The sequence below is a fragment of the Prionailurus bengalensis genome, chromosome A3, assembly GCF_016509475.1.
Source record: "Prionailurus bengalensis isolate Pbe53 chromosome A3, Fcat_Pben_1.1_paternal_pri, whole genome shotgun sequence".
In the NCBI taxonomy this organism is placed as follows: Eukaryota; Metazoa; Chordata; class Mammalia; order Carnivora; family Felidae; genus Prionailurus; species Prionailurus bengalensis.
In genome coordinates, this window is record NC_057354.1 from 30710285 (window position 1) to 30732415 (window position 22131).

A 22131-nucleotide genomic window follows, 5' to 3' on the forward strand; every position below is an offset into this window, starting at 1 on the left:
CTTAGGTGGTGGCGGCTGCAGCTCAGAGGAAGGTCAGGTGAATGCGGCCACGTGGGGCCAGCAGCTTGGAGGAGGAGCCCTGGAGGGAGGGAAAAGCGGTGTTGAGAGTTGATCTTGTAAGCAGTCTCTCCGAGCCTTTGCCGTTGTGCTGCTGGAGCTCCTTTCTCAGGTCTCCCCTGGAAATCCTCTCTGACTCCTTTCCCTGCCCCCATTAGGTGCCTGGCCCATGTTCTCCTGCATTCACCATCCCAGCTGTTATCACATCTTCAGCATCACGGCTGTTATCACATCACGTACGTTCTCTCTTTAATCCATTGCTGTGTTCTCCCCAGGGACTAATGCAGTGCCAGGCAGGGCTGTATCTTGGGGGAGAGAAAACATCTAAATCTCTCTGAAGACTTCTGATTGGAGAGCTTAGGACTCATGAGAAAGCAGAACAGATATGAGGGCAACTACTGTTCCACAGATGGAAATCGAGTCTTCCCCAGGATCACCGAGAGCTAGACTCTGTCCTGTACGCCCCCGCCCCAAGAGTCTGATTTAGATGACCCAGCATGGGGGCTGGGGATTTGTCATTTGTGAAAATCTCCAGGTGAGTGTGAATCCCTGGTTAGGTAGGAGTGCCTGTCTCGTGGGCTTGTAAATTGTGGGGCCTGGGCCACCTTGTCTTTTTACTCCGCCACAGCCCTGAATTTCAGAAACAAGGGAGCTGGGCTCCAGAGTAGAATGGGGAGTTTGCCTGGGGGGTCTCTCCCTCGGGGGTTCTGGGGAGACAGAATTGCTGACTGTAGTTAGTTACCTATTGCTGTAACAAACAACCCCCAAATGTAGTAGCTTAAAACAGTAATAAACATTCATCATCCTCAGAGTTTCTGTGGGTCAGGAATTTGGGAGCAGTTTAGGTGGGTGTTTCTGGCTCGAGGTCTCTCAGGAGGTGCAATCAAGATGTCGGTTGGGGCCACACTCATCCGAAGGCTTGCCTGGGCTGGAGGATCTGCTTCCTGGTGGTTCACTCACAGCTTGGCAAGATGGTTTGGCTGGTGGTAGGACTCTTGCCTCCTGGGCCTCTTGATAGGATTTCTGGAGTGTCATCACAAGGTGGTGACTGGCTTTCCTTTGATTAAGCAGTCCAAGAGAGCACGTGGACACAACAGCATGTTTTCTGACCCAGTTTCAGAAATCATGCTCTGTCTCTTCTATGATATCCTATTGGTTACACAGGTCAGCTTGGAAGGGGACTACATTAGGGCACAAGTACTAGGAGACAAAGGTCATCGAGGGCCATCATGGAGGCTGGTGACCACATGGGTGGTCATTTCGTTGTACCTACAGCCTCATAGGTCTTGCCTGGGAGGTCCAAGCACCGCCAGGAAGTGGGATGGCCTTCTCTCCTAATCTTCGTTCCTCCCCTGTCATCAGACCATGGCAGTTATCACCGTGGGCTAGGGTGGTTCTCTCTGAGGCCTAGAGGTCTTGCTCTGGAGTCATCCTTCAGGAAGGTCTGAGACTTTTCTACTGGCTCAACATCCCCGCCACATTTGGTCTCCTGGCCCAGGCCTCCCTTGGTGACCCTGATTAGTATGCACTTGGGCCTGTAGGAAAACAAATATAAAAACGATTGCTGCTACATGCCTGGTTCTGGGCTAAGTATTTTGCATTCTCGCACTCAACCCTGTGAGGCAGGCACTCTTTTTTTTTTTTAAATGTTTATTTATTGTTGATACAACACAAGCAGGGGAGGGGCAGAGAGAGGGGGACAGAAGATCCAAAGTGGTCTCTGTGCTAACAGGCTGACAGCAGCAAGCCCGATGCAGGGCTGGAACTCACAAACCGCGAGATCATGACCTAAGGTGAAGTCGGATGCTCCACTGACTGAGCTACCCAGGTGTCCTGAAGCAGGCACTCTCTATCCTCATTGGGTTAGGTCACTCATCTAATAAGTCACAAAGATTCAAACCATTGGTACTAAAAAACAAGTGATCTGATCCCAGGGAGAACCTATATGCAAACCATGATGCTAGAACATGTTCTCAAAAGAGGGGACTATTTACTAAGCTAGGTCATCAAGTGAACCATAGGAAAGTGTGTTTTTGTGATTGTGATTGTGTGTGTGTGTGAGAGAGAGAGAGAGAGAGAGGGGAGGAAGGAAAGTAGGGGAGAGAGAGGAAGTAGGGGAAGGGAAGGGGGGAGGGAGGGAGGGAGGGAGGAAGGGAGGGGGGGTAAGTGTTTCTTCCTGGGGTTCCCCAAGGGCCATAGTGATTTGGGTGCCTCAGAACAGGGCTGGTGCCTTGTTCTTGAGGCTAATTTTCTCTCAAGTTCAGCCCTTGTAGGAGAACTTCCTCCCAGAGGAGTGTCTCTGTGAGCACCATCTCCCTTCAGGCCCACTCTGCCCACAGCCTGCTCTGCTCACCAAGGGCAGCCCCGCACCAGCGTGGTCCCTAGGACAGCGATCAGTTCTGTGGTCTCTTACACATGTGTGCTTGATGACTTCCTGGGGGGGCACTCAGAGTTTGGGTGTCAGGTCCTGCTTGGAGGGAGGAAATCTAGGCCTTGGGGTCTTATCCTGAGGGCTGCTGAAGCGAGCCAGAATGAGACCTGTGCCTTTAGGACTTTGCTGGGGGACCCTGGAAGCTGGCCAATAGGGTCTGGGGTCCGGGCTAGCCTCACTCCGGGCAAGGGTGATTAGTCCCATTTTATTATTCCCATTTTACAGATGGGAAAAGTGAGGCTCAAGTGCTAATGGACTCTCCCAAGGCCTCACTGGTTGGGGGCAGAGGCGGCTGTCTGGGTAATTTCATCTTCTCCAGGAGCATCTAGGAGTCCACAGTCCACATCTCAGACCCCTGACCTCTCCTTGGGCCGAGGAGGCACGGGGTTTGCTTGCACTTGAAAGTTCTGGGATCTGAGGGGAAGAAGATGGGCCCTGCTGGCACAGAGCTGGCTGCCCCCCTGGCCAGAGAGGATGTTTGCCTGCGGTCACGCACAAAAATGGGAACCCAGGGCATGGGGGATGAGGAGCGGGGGTCGGAGGTGGAAGCTGAGCTGGTCGGGCTGGCCCAGATTTGGAGAGGTTCATGGCCGAGTGTTTAGAAGTGGTCATGACTGGCCCCTGACCTGATCTACGATCAGAGTGTGAGCCACTCACTTACTTGTGCTCAGGGTGAGATCTCTAGGGTGGAGTGTGGGACAAAGCTGTTTCAGTGTGACTGTGGGGGCAGGAATGTGGTCTGGGGCTCCGCCCTGGCCCATCTCTACCTGTTTCCCTCTGGCTACACAGTCGTGGAGGTGGAGGCTGCCGGCTGAGCGTTAGGCCCATCAGAAACACTCTACCCTTTCTCTGGCTTCCTTCCATGCTTGCTTCCCCTCTTCCACCCCCAGCGAGGCTTCTAGCCTGGGCTGGGTTATCTCCAAGGCCTGTCTCTGTAGGCGGCTATAAACTGGGGTCCTGGAACCATCCTCCTGGGTCCAGGGAGCATCAAGGGAGGTAGGGGTGGGGACACAGAGCTCACCTTTCCAGGAATGCCTCTCCCTCCTGCCCGCCAGTGCCTGTGTGGGCCGTACCATTGGCTCTGTCCCCCCATACACCAAGTCAAGGGCTGCCTCTCTCCATGCAGGATGCAGTATAGGCTTCCCGCTTCTCTTCTGAAAAGGCTTACAAAGACTTTTAAAGTTGCGCTTTTAGGGACTTGACTTTATGCATCTAGTTGTGAGGAGGAGATGTGGGTAACAAAGACATTGTGCTGGGAGAGAAGTCTGAGTGCCAGGACGGAAGATGGGGCCCCCAGAGCCCCTTGCCCACGTGGGCCTGTGGCAGCCAGAGAACATTGCTGGTGGGTGGGCTCTGTGGAATGAGGCTCCCACGCCTTCCCTTTTATGAGCTTGGGGTTGCCTAATGACCATTGTCTCTGATACCCGACCCTCCAGAACTGGGTAGGATGTAGGCTGACTCAGAGTTGGGGCCAGTCAAACACAGGCTGTCCATGCACTCTGATTGATGTCAGGGTTAAGGTCTGGTCTGATACTAGGGTTGCAGCCATAGGCTGAGGCCTGGGTCTGAGCTCAGATGCTGACTGGGGTTCTTCTATAAGTGAGATGGAGTCCTGGGTCCCAGGTGAAGCCCCTGTACTGGTTTCTTCAGGGGTCTTCTTCCCTCTCCTGCTGTCTCAGAGGTGGCCCTGCTAGGTGCTGTCTCATTTACTCCTCCCAGCTGTCCTACCAGGTAGAGGTCCCTATGCCCATTTTACAGATGGGAAAGCTGGAAGACTAAAGGAGGCCATTAAGCATCAGATGGGGCTTAAACCAGTGTGTCCAGGAGGTGGGGTACAGATGCTGTGTCTTTGGGCTAAGTTCAGAGGTGTTGGCCGGGTGGGACCCAGAGAAGGGAACCCACTAGTCCAGGTCACCTGGTAAGGAAAAGACTGAGCCGGGGTCTGGGCTCCCAGGCTGCCCTTGCCCTGTCCCCATGCTTATGCCCTCTCACTGCCCACCCTCATGCCCCTGTGGCTGGCTAGGCTTGGCCCAGCAGCCCAGCCTCTTTCACTTCCTGGCTGGCTGGCCAGGGCGAGGAGGGCTGGGGAGGGTCTGGTGGGGAGGAGTTCGGGGCCCAGCCCCTCCCTGGGGTTGAGGAGTGGGAGGGGCCTCACATGCAGACACAGAGCCCCTTTGTCTCCGTGGCTGTGCAAAGCAGCTGGTCTGGGATTTCTGGGCATTTTTTACATTTGAAGAATAATTGCATTGTCTGGGGGGCCCAGGAGAATCCAAATCCCTCCCCAGACCTGCCAGGCAGTCCAAAGAGATTCCCCTGGGCCAGCCCCCCAGCTTCCCTGCCCCTCCCTCCCATCTGTTAGAAGCCTGAAGCAGAGAGGGGTCCCTCCAGGGAAACTGAGGTAGGGCTGCTGCCCTTGGGCACTAGTAGTATCTGTTCAGAGGAAAGGATTGTAAGTCCCCAAAGTTGGTTAGGGGAGGGTGCATACGGCCCCCAGAGCCCTGGGTAGGGCTCCTGTGAGGAAGCATGGGGCTTGGAGGTGGGAAGTGGAGCGCTTCAGCTGGAGGAGGGGTGAGGTGAGGTGAGCTGGGTGGGCTAGCTGCCTTGGCCGTCTTCTTGTCCTCTAGGAAATGGGTCGCTCAGAATGAGGTGACCTTGAGAAAAAGACAGGCAGACACATTTGAGAGTAGTCGCCTGTGTTTAATTTTTTTTTTTGTAACATTTTTTTTTTTCCATTTTTGAGACACAGAGAGAGACAGAGTGCTAGCGGGGGAGGGACAGAGATCTGAAGACACAGAATCCGAAGCAGGCTCCAGGCTCTGAGCTGTCAGCTCAGAGCCCGATGCGGGGCTCAAACCGAGAAACCGTGAGATCATGACCTGAGCTGAAGTCAGACACTTAATCGACTGAGCCACCCAGGCGCCCCAAGAGTAGGCTGTGTTTAGAGGGGAGCCAAGGATGGGTAGAGTTTTTTTGTTTCTTGTGAAGGCTGACTTGGGAAGGGGGTGGGGCACCTGGGAAGTTGGCCCTTTGTGGCAGCCGGTTTTTTGTTATAGTGGCTGCTGTTGGGGAGGGAAGTGACCTGCCGATTGAAGAGAGCTGAAGTGTACTCCAGCCTGAGGCGGAAGGGGCGCCCTGCAGTGAACTGGGCTACTGACCCTTCCTCGCAGTTCACTCCCAGGGCTTGGGGGGGGGGGGCGGGGAGTCACCCAGTGTAGCCTGGGACCACGCCCTGCTCCGTGACTGTGGGGTTGCAGCCTCATTACGGAATAACAGACAATAGGATTTCTTGGGGTGAGATGTCCATGCTTGGGGAACGGAAGAAGGATGGGGGTGGGGACGTGGGGGATCACTGCAGAGCCCAGCCAGTGGAAGGAACTCCCCTTTCCAGGGTGCTTCAAGAAAGGTCAGTGGGAGCAGACCTTGCTGGTGGGTCCAATAACATACAGCCGTGCAGTCACACAGCTGCATAACCAATACTCCGTACAAGGGTGTGCGTGTCAAGAGAATCCAGAGCTGGCTTCTGTGACATGTGTGAGGGAGGGATGTTTCCTATGAGGACTTCATGTGGGCAGTGCCGGGGATCCCAAGACTTTAGTGAAGTTGGTGTGTGTGTGTGTGTGTGTGTGTTTGTGTGTGTGTGTGTATGTTTGAGGGCATCTGAGTGAGAATTGAAGCCAGAAAGGTCAGCTGAGTCCAGAGAGCAAAGGGCCGATATGCCGAGGCCTTCCCTATGCCTGGTACACGGTTAGCTCAGTGAATTGCTGGGTTACGTTCCTGGTCTATGAGAGGCCTGGGCGTGACTTGGGGCAGGCCCAACAATTCTCTAGGGGTACAGTTCAGATGGAGGAGGCAGGGACGTGTGGGGGGAAATTGAGGGGAGAGGCGATAGTGATTCTGGGGGGTTGACATGGCTTGATCTGATGGATAAGGGCAGGTCTTCCTCTGAGGATGCATTCAGCTTTGAGCCTTGGGACCGCTTGGCAGTCCTGTGGTTTTAATCATGATGGGGAAGCACAAGAAGATGCCTGGTGCCCCCTGCTCAGTACTGGGCATTTCCAAGAGGGGGTCAGCAGTCGGAGGCCAGGACTAAAGTACGTCTCTGGTAATTGGCAATTGGAGGTGCTTCTTGGAGGGTAAATTTGAGGGTGATGATGCAACTGGTGGGGATGTTGAGAGAAGGTGGGGTGGGAAAGTGGCAACGCCAACGCCCATTTCTGTCCCCTCACTTTCTCGTCTTCATCCTTCTTTCTTGGGTGACCCTGCCAAAGGGATGGGGCCTTTCTTCCCTCTTTTCCTCTCTTCTGCTGCTGCCTTCTTTCCAGACTGGCTTCTTGGGCAGGTTCAGTCAGGGCAGTGGGCAGCAGAGGGAGGTGTTGGCTGGCGGGCCAGAGCAGAGGTTCGGGGGGAGGCAGTGGGGTATCTAGAGTGGGGGTGGGATACTCATGCCATGGCTGGCCTGATTTCTTGAAGCTACCAGGCTTGGCCTCTTTGGGCACATGGGAGCCCCAGGCTCCCACCCTCATTTTTCCATGGAAGCAGGAGCAAGAAGACAAGTGTCCGTTGCCCTGTGCCTCCCTCCTCCCCCTCCCCCTCCCTATCCCCCCCCCCCTCCTCCTCCCTGCCTGGCTGAGCCAGCACTTTTTTCTTCTCTCCTTTATCTGCTCAAAAAGTACAGGGTGTTCTGTTTCTCCTGTGCATACAGATCAAGGAGCGGATGTTATTTATTTATTTATTTCCCAAAGGCGAGAGAAGGACAGGCAGGCACCGAGGAGCATGAACTGATTCTTCTTCCTCAATAAGCCGGTGTCTCATAAAATTAAAAAAAAAAAAAAAAAGCTGAAAGGAAAAGATGCCACAAATCAACAGAAAACAAGTTCCTTCTCACCCTCTCCTCTCCACCCTGGCTGGAGATAACAGCACTGGAAGGCCCAGTTCAGCGTTTCGCTGAGGGCCTGGCACGGAGTAGGCGTTCCTACACATGATTTTTCTGTCCCTTTCAGTTTGGACTCCAGGGTGTGTTGGCTCCGTGTGTCCATATGGGGGGCCGTGGGGCAGCTTTCTCAGCTCTCTGCCTTCTGTGGGCCCTGTGTAAGGCTTCTCTGACCCGTGGAAGGAACTGGCCTGTGGGATTCCTTTGAGGGGGGGGGGGGGGAGGAGGTCATGGGTGCAGGTGACCCACATGGCCCTTGCTCATTACCTACTTTCACCCCTGTGCTGAGTGCAAGGTCTCTGATACATTGGGAACTCAGGGTCCTTTCTGTGTTCATCTTAAAGGCAACTGCCCACCTGCGTTCCCCACGGGGCATTTCTGAACCCCCGTCCCAAGGCTCTCTGCTCAGAATTTAGTTATAGAACTTTACAAATGATTTTCACACTTGAGGCTCTTGAAAATATTGTCCGTCTTGCCACATCCGCATAAGGCCTTATTCGACTGTCACAACAATGTAGTGAGGACCAGCTGGCCACTTCTGAGGGTAGCCAGAAGTTCAGGTAGGCGGCTGGGGAGGCGCTGCGCCCCAAGTATCCTTTCCCCATAGCTTGCAGCTTCACTAGACCCCGGTTTCCAGATGGGGTGCCCCACGGGAACTAGGGGTTTTGTGAGGAGACTTCAGAGGGGAGTGGGTCCCTCCCAGTTTTATCCCAGTCACACCTGGAGCCCGCAGGAAATTTTCAAGAAGGGGTTGCACCAGTCAGGTTTGAGAACTGCGGCGGTTCCCCCCCCCCTCCTTTACTGTATAAGCAAGGCGGTTTTGGAGGGTGGCCCCGGCCGGAGGGGGGGGGGGGCGGTGCTGATGGAGCCAGGACACCAGCACGCCGGCAGCGGCCCCCCAGTCCTGGGGGTGAGGCACGCGGGCGGGGCGGGCGGCAGCGCCACGTCGCATCGGGGGGTGCCTGGCAGGTGGCGTCAGCGGCAGCGGCAGCTCCGAGCACCCAGTGTGTTTACCAACGTGACGCCACCCCGCGTCGTCTCGGCGACCCTTCCTCCCGCTGGCAGCCCTGGCCGCCGGGTGCCGGCAGCCACACCCTCCCCTCTAAATTTAGTCCACCGGAAGGAGAACCTGGGGGCGGGGAGGGTGGCAGGGCGCAGGGAGGAAAGGACCCAGGCCGCCCGACCCCGTGCTCCCAGACGCCCAAAGGAACCTCGCTGGAGGGACCGGGAAAGGATAGGAGAGGGAACGGAGCTGCAGGGAGGAGGAAAGGCGGAGCCGCACCGCGTTCTCCTGGAAGGGGGCGGGGAGCCCCGGCCTCCAGCGGAGACTCGGCCTCGGAGGGCTCTGGGCCGCGGGCGCCACCTTCCGGCCGTCTAGGGAACTGCCCGGGCACCCAGGCGGTCGGCCTGGGTCTGGGGGTTTGCCTGGAATTTGGGGGCGGGAGTGGGGGGACAGGCCCGTCCAAGCCCAGGTGCCCAGGTATGGCGTCTGCCGGCGGAGTGGGTGGCGGGAGGCATGAGGAACAGCCCCAGCGTATTTAGAAAAAGACCCTTTTGCTAAGCCTATGATAAAGAGATGTTGGGGGGCGCCATTCAAGGTGGGGGAAGCTTTAATGATCAGACCAGATGTAAGAAGTCAGTATGTAGCTCCCTCGCTCCTTCCTTCCTTCTTCCTTCCTTCCTCTCCCTCCCTGCCTCCCTCCCTCCCTTTTTCTCTTCTTCTCTCCCTCTCTTTATCTCTCATTCTCTCTTTCCTTCCTCCCTCCCTCTTTCTTTATCTTTCTTTCTCTCTCTTGTCTCTTTCTCTTTCCTCCCTCCTTCTTTCTCTCTTTCTTCCCACCCTTTCTTTTTTTCTCTTTCTCTCTCTCTGTCTCTTTCCTTCCTCTTTCTTTCTCTCTGTTTCTTTCTCTCTCATCTCTTTCTCTCTCCTTCCTCCCTCTCTCCCTCCCTTTTTCCCTTCCTTTCTTTCCTCCTTCTCTCTGTTCCTCCCTCTTTCTCTTTTTCTTTCTTTTAATTTCTCTGTCTCTTTTTCTGTCTTGTCTCTTACTCTCTCCTTCCTTCTACCCTCCCTTCCTCCCTCCCACTCTTTCTTTCTCTCTCTCTCTTTCCTCCCTCCCTCCCTCCCTTTCTTCCTTTTTTTCTTCTTCTCTCTCTCTCTCTCTTTCCTTCCTTCCTTCCTTCCTTCCTCTCTTCCTTCCTTCCTTCCTTCCTTCCTTCCTTCCTTCCTGACTGCCTTCCTTGCCAGGAATGAATATCTGAATGGTTACTGAGGTACACACGCATACATAAAAAAATGACACAAATCCTACCTGTCCAGGTTGGTGGATCTTTGTATGTATACTGTTGGCCACTGTTCAGATCAAGATATATATTCCTTCCACCCCAAAAAGTTCCCTCCTGCCTGTTTTCAGTTATTCCTCCCCCTGGTCTCTTTTCTGTCACCACAGATTCATTTACCTCCTCATGAGCTTCATGTAAGTGGAGTCATACAATATGTACTTTTTATCTCTGGCCTCTTTCCTTCAATGCAATGTTGTTGGAGGGTACCAGTAGTTTGGTTCTGTTTATTGTTGAAGAATATGCATGAAAATGCTGCATGTAGTGCAGTAGGTTTATCCATTCTCCCGTGGTTGCTTCTGTTGTTTTGGCTCTTATAAATAAAGCTGCTATGAACATTCCTTAGCATGTGTGTTTGGTGGACTATGTCCTGCTTCTCTTGGGCGTACTCTGGGGGGTGGGGCTGCTATGTCATTGGAAGGGTTATACTGAGCTTTGTTAGGTAGGGGAGACAGTTGTTTTATGTCCCCTGTCTGCTGCACTGCCCAGCAGCCACCTTCCAGACACCCTTCCTCCCCTGTTGTTAGTAGGTTCTACCACTGAACCCTCAGCAAAGACAACTGGAATCGAAGTTGCTTGGGTCAGGGAGGGAACAGAGACAGGATGAGAGCCGAGCGGCCCCTTGGGATGACCCACAGGCACCTTGGAGCCCTCGTGGTCACTCTGGGAATAGGCGGTAGCCTCTCCCAGCACTGGGGCGATTCAGGGACCCCCCTTGGCTGCCTAGCCATCAGCTCCCTAGCCTGGCGTCTCTGAACAAGCTGGCTTAGTGTAACTGTCAATTTGATGTCTGGCCTCTGGTGCCATGGGTCCTCACAGTCCACCGTTTCCTGGGCTCCTTGCTGCTTTGCGGTGACTGAGGGGCTGGGTGGCTGGGGGAAAACAACCAGAGAACTACCCGGAATAGCAGAGGCTCGTCCGATACCGGCCTCGTGGCACTTTCTGGGGGGAGGGCGGGACTATGTCCTGCCCACCAAATTGCCACTTCATTCACACTGTGAAAGACTAACAAAGCTAGAGGAGGAGAGAAGGGGCAAAGGAGAAAGAATGCCAGGGAAGAGCCACGCACGGAAGGGAAAGTAGAGGGTCCAGCGCTGTGTGTGCAAGTGTCCTGCGGTCTGTGTGAGCATCTTGGGGTCTGTGTGAGCATCCTGCGGTCTGTGTGAGTATCCTGGGGTCCGTGTGAGCATCCTGTCATCTGTGTGGGCATCTGGGATTGGTGTGAGCTGGATCACAGCAGCCGTGTTAGAGCGAGCTTGTTCAGGGTCAGCAGTGTCAATAGTTTCTCTTGAATTTGGTCTTTTTGGGTCATCCCCTTCCTGGCTGGCTCTAGTCTCAGCCTTGGGGAATAGGCAGTGTGCCTAGCAGGTTGGGGGTGGGATTGACGGATCCCAGGGGCTTAGGGTAGGTTCCCAGCAGTCCTGCTTGCCGGTGGGGGCCCACAGTGCATATTTTCTACCTCTCTCCTTCCCTCTGTCTGTCCTCCTCCTTGCCACATCCTTTGGAGATGGCTCCTCTTGTCCAGGTCTCTGGAAGAGCAGGAGGGCTCAAGAAGGTCCCCCCCTCCCCCACCCCCTTGAGGGCAGAGCTCATGAGTGTCCCATGGGACAGGTGGGAAGTGAAGGCAGAGCAGGTAAGCTGTGACACCCCCGCCCCCTGCAGGTTCCTAGGAGGCCAGTGCGGACGGTATGCAAAGTTGTGAATCCAGTGGCGACAGTGCGAATGACCCTCTCAGTCGTGGCCTACGGAGAAGGGGACAGCCTCGCGTGGTGGTGATCGGCGCTGGCTTGGCTGGCCTGGCTGCGGCCAAAGCACTTCTGGAGCAGGGCTTCACGGATGTCACTGTGCTCGAGGCTTCCACCTGCATCGGAGGCCGCGTGCAGAGCGTGAAACTCGGTAAGTGTCCCCCCTCCACCCGCGCCAAGGTCACCTTTTGTCCTTCAGTGCTCTGGCCCTGCCTCAAATCTCATTATTTTGGTTTTTCCCTGGCATAAGTGGGCCTTTGCCAGAAGCTTCCTTTGCCCTCTGAGCAGCCCTCTGAGGTGGGCAAGATGGGGCTCTGGCCTTCGTGTTTGGAACATGACCTAGAGTTCAAGTGTTTAGGAAGGAAAGGACACCCAGGCCAGTGTCTCGGCAGTGGGTGGACCAGTTTCTGCTTCACAAGAAGAGTAATTCTGTAAGTTCTTATTAGTCATTACCTCTTGAGTGTGAATTAACATATCATGACTGAGAGCTAGTCTTGGGACAGTAGGAGCTCAGGGCAGCAGAGTGGTTGGGACTTGGGGCCTCCTTGTGGGTGATGGGCAGATCTTAGCATTGCCTGGGAAGATGATCTGTCCAGGTTACAGAGTAATGAGGCCTCTGGAGAAAGCCTCCAGGTAAGAGACTTTCCCCAGGACTGGGCAGATTTTACCAGGGGTGGGGGAATTGCCTGAAATGCAGCTGGAGGTCAGCACTTCCCAGCCAGGGGGTCTGACCAATGAGAGACCGAGTGGGTAGGGACCACGCTCGATGGCTACCCTCCAGAGGATTTTGTGTCTCTGTTCCCACATGGGGTAGCAAGGCCATGCATTCGATCGTATTGAGAGTCTTCTAGAGAGTTTCCTGGAGGGCAATGTGAGGTTGTGTCCATCTTCTGCTGAGACACACAGGACTGTGTGGCAGGGGGGGATGGAAGTGCCATCCAAAGCACTCATAAACCTGGGGAAAGCCAGCAGGAAGCCCTGGGACGCTTCGCTTGACATGTGATTGGCTGGCTGGGAGCCTTAGGGAAGGGACAGCTCCCATTGTGGTTCCTGAGTCTTGATAAGACATTCAGTGTATGACGCAGAAACAGAAGATGAGGACAAATGGCCCGGTCTCAGGGGTAGCTGACAGCTGGGACATGCCACGCATGGAACAGGCGGCGGGGTGAAGAGATGGGGTGCGGGAAGCTGCGAAGAAGCGTGATCTGGTGACCTGTTGGCGGTGGGGGCCTTCCTGACTTGGGGGACCTTGGGCAGACTTCAGGTGATGGGGAGAGTTGGGCAGGTAGCAGAAGGGGCCATACGCGTGGAGTGATGTATGTGGTCAAGGCAGACTCCGCCGGGAGCGGGGAGAGCACGTCCTCGGGAGGGCGAATTTGCGTGTGTTATGTGTGCAGACATACGGGGCTGAAACCAGGGGCGGACCTGCTATGGTGTGAGGCGGTGGCTCTGAATCTCAGTGGTCGGGGCAGGCGTCGAGGGCCAGAAGCCCCAGGGACACTGGATGGTGCTGGTGCAGGGGTGTCACAAGGATCGCAGTCATAGAGGGGCAGGCAGGCAAGGGCAGGAAATATCTCTTGACCAGGGCCTGCCCACCCCCCCTGTTGCAGAGCCTGGGGAATAGGGGTGGGGTGCTGACTTTGCTGCCGACCTCAAGCTCCTCACCTCATTCCTACTTTTGCCAAATGTCCATCCAGGAAGGGTGCTGTCCCACGCCTGGATGTCACTGCCCAGTGACTGTGTGGTTTGGAGCTCCCTGCGTGCCCTGGGGAGGGTCCAGGCCCCTCCCCGAGGTCTCTTCCTCTCTTGGGAGCTCAAACCAGGCAAGACACTTTGGGGAACCCCAAGCCTGAGGAATTAAAGGAGGATTAGTAATAAATACTCTCAATGCCCACTAGGAACCCATTGGAAGCAGGGCACTGGGTTTTTAGTTTTTTGGTGCCATCCCATCTGCCCACCTTTCTGGACAAAGGGACATACACGTTCCTGCATCTTCTCCCAGAGACCTCAGGAAATTCTGTCTCACTGGCGGTAGCACGAGGTTGACCATTTTGTTCCCTTGCCTGCTGTTTGGCACATACATATATACAGGGCTATTTTTAGTAACTAGTGGTTTAATTAGAAACAGCCAGGAGAGGGGATGCACAAAAAAAAGAATGGCCAGTTCCTGGGGTGAGGGGTGATTGTTGTCTGTTATGGCATATCAGATAACTATTGCTGCGTAACAGATCACCCCAAAATGTAGCGGTTTACAACAGTACCATTTTATTTGCTTAAATTCAGTGGGTCGGGAATTTGGGCAGGACTCAAGCAGGTGGTTCTTTCACTGGTCTTGCCTGGAATCTCCCACTCGCCTGCAGTTATCCGGTGGCTTGACCGGGGCTGGTTTGTTTATGACAGCCTTACCCATTTGTCTGGTGGTTGGCACTGGCTTTTTGGCTGGGCCACATGTCTCCAACAGGGTAAACCTCTCCATGGTGGTCACATTCTAAGAGTGTGAAAGTGGAAGCCACAAGATCTCTTGAGGCCTGGGCTCAGAAGCCGCAGACATCACTTTCACTGCATTCTGTTAATCAAAGCAAGTCACAGGGCCAGCCCTGATGCAAGGGGTAGGGAAATGGACTCTACCTCATGATGGGAGGACTGGCAAGGTCACGTTGCAAAGGGCTATGTGTACAAGGACAGAGGAGGAATTATTGTGACCGTCTTAGCAAAAAACTTAACTGCACCTGATATCTTGACTCAGCCCTCCAAAACAAAACAAAACAAAACAAAACACAAAAAAATGTTCCTCTCTCTTCCCCTTGCTTTGTTTCAACTTCCTTGGGAACTAGGCAGGGAAGGAGACAATGTGCCACCATCCCTATAGCATCGGAAGAGGAAACTGAGGCCCAGGCACAGAGGCAGCTTGCCTCAGAGCATCTGGTACCTTGGCTCTGGATGGGATGGTAGGACCAAGCACCAGCTCTAGCCCTGTCCCAACTTGGGTCCAGGAGTTGCCCCCTGCCCTAGACAGACTCCTGGGGTTCTGCCACCTAAGGTTTTTCTGCCTTAGGAAGACAGAGTTTAGTTTTCTCTGGAAGTCTATTTGAGACTGCCTTCAGGAGCAGTCTTCCAACCTGGAATGTTTGCCCTCCCTCCTCTGCCTCAGACTGAGCTGGGAGGGGGGCCACTTTTTGTCTGGGATCGGGGCTTAGACTCCGGGGCCATTGGAGAATGTTGAGGAATTGGAGTAAAGTCAGATGAGGACCTCGGGCCAGAGGACCTCAGGTAACCTCTCTCCCCTCACTGGGACCACTGTACCCTCAGGTGCCCACACAGTATCTCCTGAGGGAGAGCCATCAATGAAAAAGGAGGGCTCAGGGTCTGGTGTTGTGTTAGACAAAGGTGGGATGGAAAAGCAGAGCCTTGTAACTAGTCCAGTGAAGCGACTCTGGGGCAAATCACAAAGGCATTCAGGGTGGCAGTTATCTCAGCTGTAAAGTGGAATCCATTTTGTGTCACATGTAGTTTCCCCTGGGAGCTTTTCACTGAAGACTTTGGTTGGTTGCCTGATAGGGCCCTAATTCCCCTTCCTGCTCTGTTGAGGGGATGGAAGGATCCTCTTGGAGGAAGAAGGCTGAGGCAGTGTTCTGGCCCTCTGTGAAGAAATCCCTGCCCCTCTAAGGGCCTGTTGTTGTCACCGTCAGGACACGCCACCTTTGAGTTGGGAGCCACCTGGATCCATGGCTCCCATGGGAATCCCATCTATCATCTAGCAGAAGCCAATGGCCTTCTGGAAGAGACAACTGATGGGGAGCGCAGCGTGGGCCGTATCAGCCTCTACTCCAAGAATGGCGTGGCCTGCTACCTCACCAACCGTGGCCACAGGATCCCCAAGGACGTGGTTGAGGAATTCAGTGATTTATACAACGAGGTGAGGTGTTAGCAGGGCAGCTGGACCCATGGGTGTGGGAGGCGGGGAGCACGCCGGCAGTGTGGGGGGAGTTGAGTGCCTGCTGGGGTCTTCTATGATCCTGGTTATTTATGTCTTTGCACACTCTCTGGGCCCCGTATTTGGAAAAGCAGGACAGTTTGAGGACAGGATGAAGATGAGGGGTGGAGAAGTACGAGGTAAGAGGTCACTGATACAGATGATTACATATGTCTTCAGAAAAGCCTTAAGCACCTTTTATTAGATTTATTACTGGGTACTTGGGTAGTGATTGTTGTTGTTGTTGCTTTTGGATACTCATTTAAGTTGTAATTTTTTAAAACTTTATTTTCTGGGGCACCTGGGTGGCTCAGTCGGTTAAGTGTCCAGCTTCCGCTCAGGTCATGCTCTCATGGTTCATCAGTTTGAGCCCCACAGTATGGAGCCTGCTTGGGACTCTCTCTGCCCTTGCCCCACTCGCACTCTTTCTCTCTTTTAAAATAAATAAATAAACTTAAAAAACCAAAAAACAAAAACCAAAAAACCCTTTATTTTCAATTTTTTCCCCAATATATAGAACTATAACTGATTATATTACATGTTGATTTTAGCTATCTTGATGAAGTATTATTTTAATGCTAATATTATATCTATTAACATATTATTTTAATTTATATTCTAATAATATTTTAGAATTTTATGTCTATAATACTATACCAAATCATGAGAATTTTTTCTTTCTATTAACATATTATTTTAATTTATATTCTAATAGTATTTTAGAATTTTATGTCTATAATACTATACCAAAACACGAGAATTTTTTCCTTCTATTAAGATATTATTTTAATTTATATTCTAATAATATTTTAGAATTTTATGTCTATAATACTATACCAAAAAATGAGAATTTTTTCTTTCTTTCTAATCCTCACACCAGCATTGTGCAGTAGAACTTTCTGCAATAATGGAGATGTTTTAGACCTGCACTGTCCAGTAGGGTAATTGCTAGCTACATGTGACTTTTGAGCTCTTGAAATGTAGCTAGCAAAACTGAGGAGCTAATTAACTTAATTTTAAATTGCCACAAATGTCTAGTGGCTACTGTATTGGACAGCACAGCCTAAGACCACTTATTTCTTTTCTTGCCGTATTGCACTGGATAGCATCTCCAGTACAGTGTTGGATAGAAGTGGCAATGACACGCATCCTTGTCTTGTTCAGGTTTTTATAAAACTGTTCATAGAGGTGCCTGGGTGGCTCAGTCGGTTAAGCATCCGACTTTCCCTCAGGTCATAGTCTCACGGTTTATGAGTTCAAGCCCCATATTGGGTAAGCTTGAGCCCTGCCACAGGTGAGCTTGAGCCTTGCCTCAGGATTCTCTCTCTCTCTCTGCCCCTCGCTCACTTGTGTGCTCTCTATCTCTCTCAAAAAAAAAAAAATGTTCATATTTTTAGTATCTTTCAGTGGTGCTGCGAACTGCACTTAACAAGCAAGGTAGCATGTAGGTCTTGCCTTCTGATTGCTTGTCATTTGTAGTATAACGACCCTTCACTCCGGGTCAGTAAGTTGGCCAAAAAGCACCTATTGTACATCTTCTGGCTCTTGGGTATGGAAAAGGAGAAATGACTCTTGCTTTGGGGATGGTCCTTGTTCAGTGGAGGGCAGGCATGCTGTGACTTATATGTGTACACCCACAAGGTGTGTTATATGCAGTCCCATGGTACTGCATGTTCTTACTCATGTGCTAGGAGACTGAATTGTTAACGAGCAGATAAGAGCTAGTATTCTTCAAAGTAGACCTTCCTGGTCTACTGGGAATTAGTCACGTCCTGAAATCCAGGTTATTGTGAGTGCTTTCAGCATGGATGCCTCTTGAGAATGACTTTTCAGGGTCCATGACTTACTTATTCTCTTATATAAACTTAAAAGTAGATCATCATCAGTTTCCGCTTGTGGGTTTGACTTTTGAAACGAAGAGTGTGACTTGTGGAGAGGAGCATGGATAAAATGGGTTATCAGTCCGAGGGGTGATGCTTTGGGTTGGCAGGAGAAGGTGTTAACCCTGAGGAAAGTGATCGATTTATTTGTGTGTGGTTCCTAACCAAAGCTGGAGGCTATTCTGAAGAGATATGCTCTAAGCATATGAAGCCCTGCCGGAGGGTGACTTCACAATAAATCTTCAGCCTCCCTCCAGAGGTGACTTCGAAGGGCTACTCATTTCAATCTGTTACATTTGTTAACAAATAAGTGAATTCGTGCACTCGTGTCATATAGAGCTTAGTCCCTAGAGCAAGACTACCTTGATTCAAATATTAGTTCTACTACTTATTAGCTGTGTAGCCTTGAGCAAGTTGTTGGGGGCTCTCTGAGTCTTAACTTTCCTCACCTGTAAAACAGACATAGTTAAACCCACTTCAGAATGTCACGAGGATTAAATGAGATCCTGATGAAAAGTGCTTAATGAGAATTGGGGGTGAATATTATTAACTATTACAGGCCTGTGCCATTTCCCTTGGTCACATTGGGAAGATGTAATTTAATCCAGGACAGAAGACTGTACCCATAGGACAACCCCGTGTGCAGGTCAGGCTGCCCCAGTTGGTGGTGGACACAAAGAATCCTGTTTAGATGGACTAAATTTATCTGTCCTCAGCTGTACATTCCGGCCTTTGGTCAACATAAGCTAAAGACTGGCTACCATGTTGCTTATCACTCAAGGAAGAAAACCCAGGGAGGAGGAGGCACACTGAAAGCCTGACTCCTTGGCCGTGGTACTGGGTGAGGAATTTGCTGAGGACTCCAGTTAAGGCCAAACGCCCAGCATCGTGTGACTGTAGGGAGGAAAAGTGAACAAGTTAACTCATCTTCTTCTTTAGACTGTATGCTACAGAGACATGTTTAATTCATGTTTCTATCTCATGTGGAGGCTTTTCCCAGAGTGGAATGGTAGGGGATGGGTAATGTCACCTTCCTTTCTCTACCCTGCAGCCTCAGGGCCTCTACCAGGGCTGGATTACAGGGCAGACGTGATTCCCGTGAACGTGTGCTGACCGAATTCAGACTCGCTTTGGGAAGGGAACCACACCGCTAATTGGCACCAGCCATAGATGTTTGGCTAAGGAGCCCACCTGTTGCCAGTGTCCTGGGAGGGAGAGGGCGTGTGCTCATGCTCACAGCCCTTCAGTGATGCCAGGGCCCAGAGTCCTTGACGTGACTCTTAGTCATTCATGTCCCACCCCTGACTGCCTTTCCAAAATCATCTCTTGTAACTTTCTCTTTCCTCGCTGCCCTCTTCAGCAAGACTGAGTCGCTTACATTCTCTCTCCCCGCCCTCATTTTTGAGTATGCTCTTCCTTCTTCCTGAAATACTTTTCCTCTGTCTCTCACTGCCAACTGTCCAAGGTCATCTGTGTTGATCTCAAAACCTGAGGGTTATTTCCTGTCCCAGCGCATCCTGTGGAAACAGCCCAGTTATGAGATCTCCCCAGTTTGAGTGAAGGCAGGGGCTCAGGGCTGTGTCCGTCTTCCTCACCGTTACAATCTGTGTTTGGCATGGCCCCGTAAAAGTTTGTTGAGTGAATGTTGGGACTCAGACCTTGCCCTCTGGGGATGCCATGACTGGCCCAGGACTGGCTTAGTTTCTTCAGGGAGATCTGCCTAGTGTTTGGTGGGAGTTACATGCCTGGCAGGCATGGGACATAATAGGACCCCGCTCTAAGGGACTGTTTGTTGCTTTCTGTTGATAAGGTATGGTTTGGAGTTCTTGCCAAAATACGCCTGTGAAATGTATTTTCATTCCTTGGGACACTGGAGCCTCCCTCCCCACCACATGCCCTGCCCCAACATGGTCATCTTGCTTAAATATGTCTGAGTTCTGCAGTAAAGGGGCACTTTGTGTGGACCTGAGCAGGGCCAGGGAGGGGCTCCTGGGAGGTCAGGTTTCAGGGCTCCTCCTGCTCCCTCTCCTCCAAACACTGTCCAGGCAGCAGTTCCAGACTGCCCTCCTGGGAGAGGGTACGCTTGGGCAGGAGTGGCAGGGAGAGGGTTTGGGCATTTGGTTCTTGGAAAAGTGAAAGGTGTGCAGACCCAGGTTCTGCAGTGGGTGGTCTGCTAGGGGACATAGCGCCCTTGAGGGGGCGGTTCCTTTCCCACCAGGCACCAAACGTTTTACTTGGTTTTCAGCAAGGGCCCTGCAGGAGAGCCTCCAGGGCTCTGTCCCTCCTTCGTAGACCCACGGGGCCTTAGATGGTGATCTGGAAGCAAGTAAGCTGGCTGGCTGTCCAGGACGGCTTGCCAGCCCTGAACCTTGGCCCTGTTGGTGTAGCCTGAGCGCAGCACGGAGTGCCACACTGATTCACCAAGGATGAGGAGCCACGGGCTCAGCATATCCGGGAGCATCGGGAACATGGGGACTTCTGAGCTGGGGTCCTTTGGTCTGAGATGGAGGGAGGTGCGAAGAGAGGTGTGTTTTCAGTCTCCTGGGGTTTCCCTGGCAGGTCTATAACTTGACCCAGGAGTTCTTCCGGCATGGTAAACCAGTCAATGCTGAGAGTCAGAACAGCGTGGGGGTGTTCACCCGGGAGGAGGTGCGCAACCGCATCAGGGATGACCCTGACGACCCTGAGGCCACCAAGTGCCTGAAACTCGCCATGATCCAGCAGTACCTGAAGGTATCCTTGTCCTCTCAGAACTTTGTTGAATACAGATGCCAGAGGGAAGAAGACGGATCCTGGGGCATCTGGGTCCGAGGAGGGCGGGGCTGCTCTGAGGTCCCGTTCTGACCCCTGCCTGAGACCTGGTGGTCACCCGGCTCCTCTCTGGCTCTTCCCGCAGGTGGAGAGCTGTGAGAGTAGCTCGCACAGCATGGACGATGTGTCCCTGAGTGCCTTTGGGGAGTGGACCGAGATCCCCGGGGCCCACCATATCATCCCTTCGGGCTTCATTCGGGTTGTGGAGCTGCTGGCCGAGGGCATCCCCGCCCACGTCATCCAGCTGGGGAAACCCGTCCGTTGTGTGCACTGGGACCAGGCCTCGGCCCGCCCCCGGGGTCCTGAGATTGAGCCCCGGGGTGAGGGTGACCACAACCTTGACGCCGGGGAGGGCGGCCAGGGGGGAGAGGAGCCCCGGGGGGATGGGCGGGATGAGGACGAGCAGTGGCCGGTGCTGGTGGAGTGTGAGGACTGCGAGGTGATCCCGGCGGACCACGTGATCGTGACCGTGTCGCTGGGCGTGCTCAAGAGGCAGTACACCAGCTTCTTCCGGCCGGGCCTGCCCACCGAGAAGGTGGCCGCCATCCACCGCCTGGGCATCGGCACCACCGACAAGATCTTTCTGGAATTCGAGGAGCCCTTCTGGGGCCCCGAGTGCAACAGCATACAGTTTGTGTGGGAGGATGAGGCGGAGAGCGGCACCCTCACCTACCCGCCGGAGCTCTGGTACCGCAAGATCTGCGGCTTCGATGTCCTCTACCCGCCCGAGCGCTACGGCCACGTGCTGAGCGGCTGGATCTGCGGCGAGGAGGCCCTCGTCATGGAGAAGTGCGACGACGAGGCGGTGGCCGAGATCTGCACGGAGATGCTGCGGCAGTTCACAGGTGTGTCCCCGCGCCGCGGCGCCCGCTGCCCCCTCCCGGTCCTCTGCCACCCTCTGCATCTTCTGCGCCTGCGGTGGCTCTTCCGAATCCCCAGATGGTGCAGCTGAGGGGCGTGCCCACTGGGAGAGCCCCCCCCCCCACCCCCCACCCCCCCCCGCCTCCGCACGCGCTTTGGAACTTGAAACCCTGAAAACCGTGGGTGCTGTGTTTCTTCTAAGGGCTGACGGTAAAAACTCAGGTATCACCCCCAAACCTCCGATCGCCCATTTCCTACCCATACTGCCCTGCTGTGAGATGCATTTGTGTGTCACTGTCAGATCCTCTGAGTTGAACATTTTTCATATAGGAAATCGAGGGACCCAGAGAGATGAGCTGTTTTGCTGGGCGGTCTGCAGGGAGGCACTGAAGGGCCAACAGCTAGAGCCCCCAGCCTCTCCACCCCTCTTCCTGCGTCCCCCTGCCTGCTGGCGGGGGCTGGCCTTGCAGCCAGGGAGGTGGAGTGCCAGTTGTCCGCTCAGGGGTGTCCTCTGTGTGCAGCTATTTATCATCTTCCTTCCCCTCGGCTCTTGCGACTTCCAAACAGGGAACCCCAACATTCCAAAACCTCGGCGAATCCTGCGCTCGGCCTGGGGCAGCAACCCCTACTTCCGAGGCTCCTATTCGTACACGCAGGTGGGATCTAGTGGGGCAGATGTGGAGAAGCTGGCCAAGCCCCTGCCATACACCGAGAGCTCCAAGTTGGCGGTGAGCGGGGTGCAGGGTGAGGAGGTCCTGGGGGGCGGTGGGGGGGGGGCAGGGGTTTTGTATGGGGGTTTGGTTGGGGGGGGAGGGGGAGGGTGGTGTTCCGCCGAGGGGTGACGACAAGCTGAGGCAGACGGTGTAGCTCCTGTGATGAAGGAGATGATGAAGGAGAAAGCAAGGTCACGTGCACTTCACATCTGGAAGAAAAAATGGAATCAAACAGATATTAAAAGCTTTCTTGAGGTTGTAAAAGCTGAGCCATTTCATGTTATGCTCTAGCCACTAGTTACATTTAGTTGAAATTAATTATGATTTAAATTAATAGATTTAAAGATGTAGCTCCTTGGTCGCACTGGCCACATTTCAAGTTTGATAGCCACG

General features: G+C 53.4%; 1 protein-coding gene across 3 annotated transcripts in view; it reads left to right on the plus strand.

The window, feature by feature from the left end:
• Nucleotides 1-22131, plus strand: part of SMOX (spermine oxidase) — a 57329-nt gene that overhangs the window by 13882 nt on the left and 21316 nt on the right. For all 3 annotated transcript variants that reach the window (XM_043602824.1, XM_043602823.1, XM_043602822.1), the window contains exons 2-6: nt 11418-11651; nt 15190-15416; nt 19913-20086; nt 20250-21009; nt 21593-21753. In XM_043602824.1, the coding sequence (XP_043458759.1) occupies nt 11444-11651; nt 15190-15416; nt 19913-20086; nt 20250-21009; nt 21593-21753 (1530 nt within the window). In that variant the 5' untranslated portion in view covers nt 11418-11443. The remainder of the gene's footprint in view (nt 1-11417; nt 11652-15189; nt 15417-19912; nt 20087-20249; nt 21010-21592; nt 21754-22131) is intronic.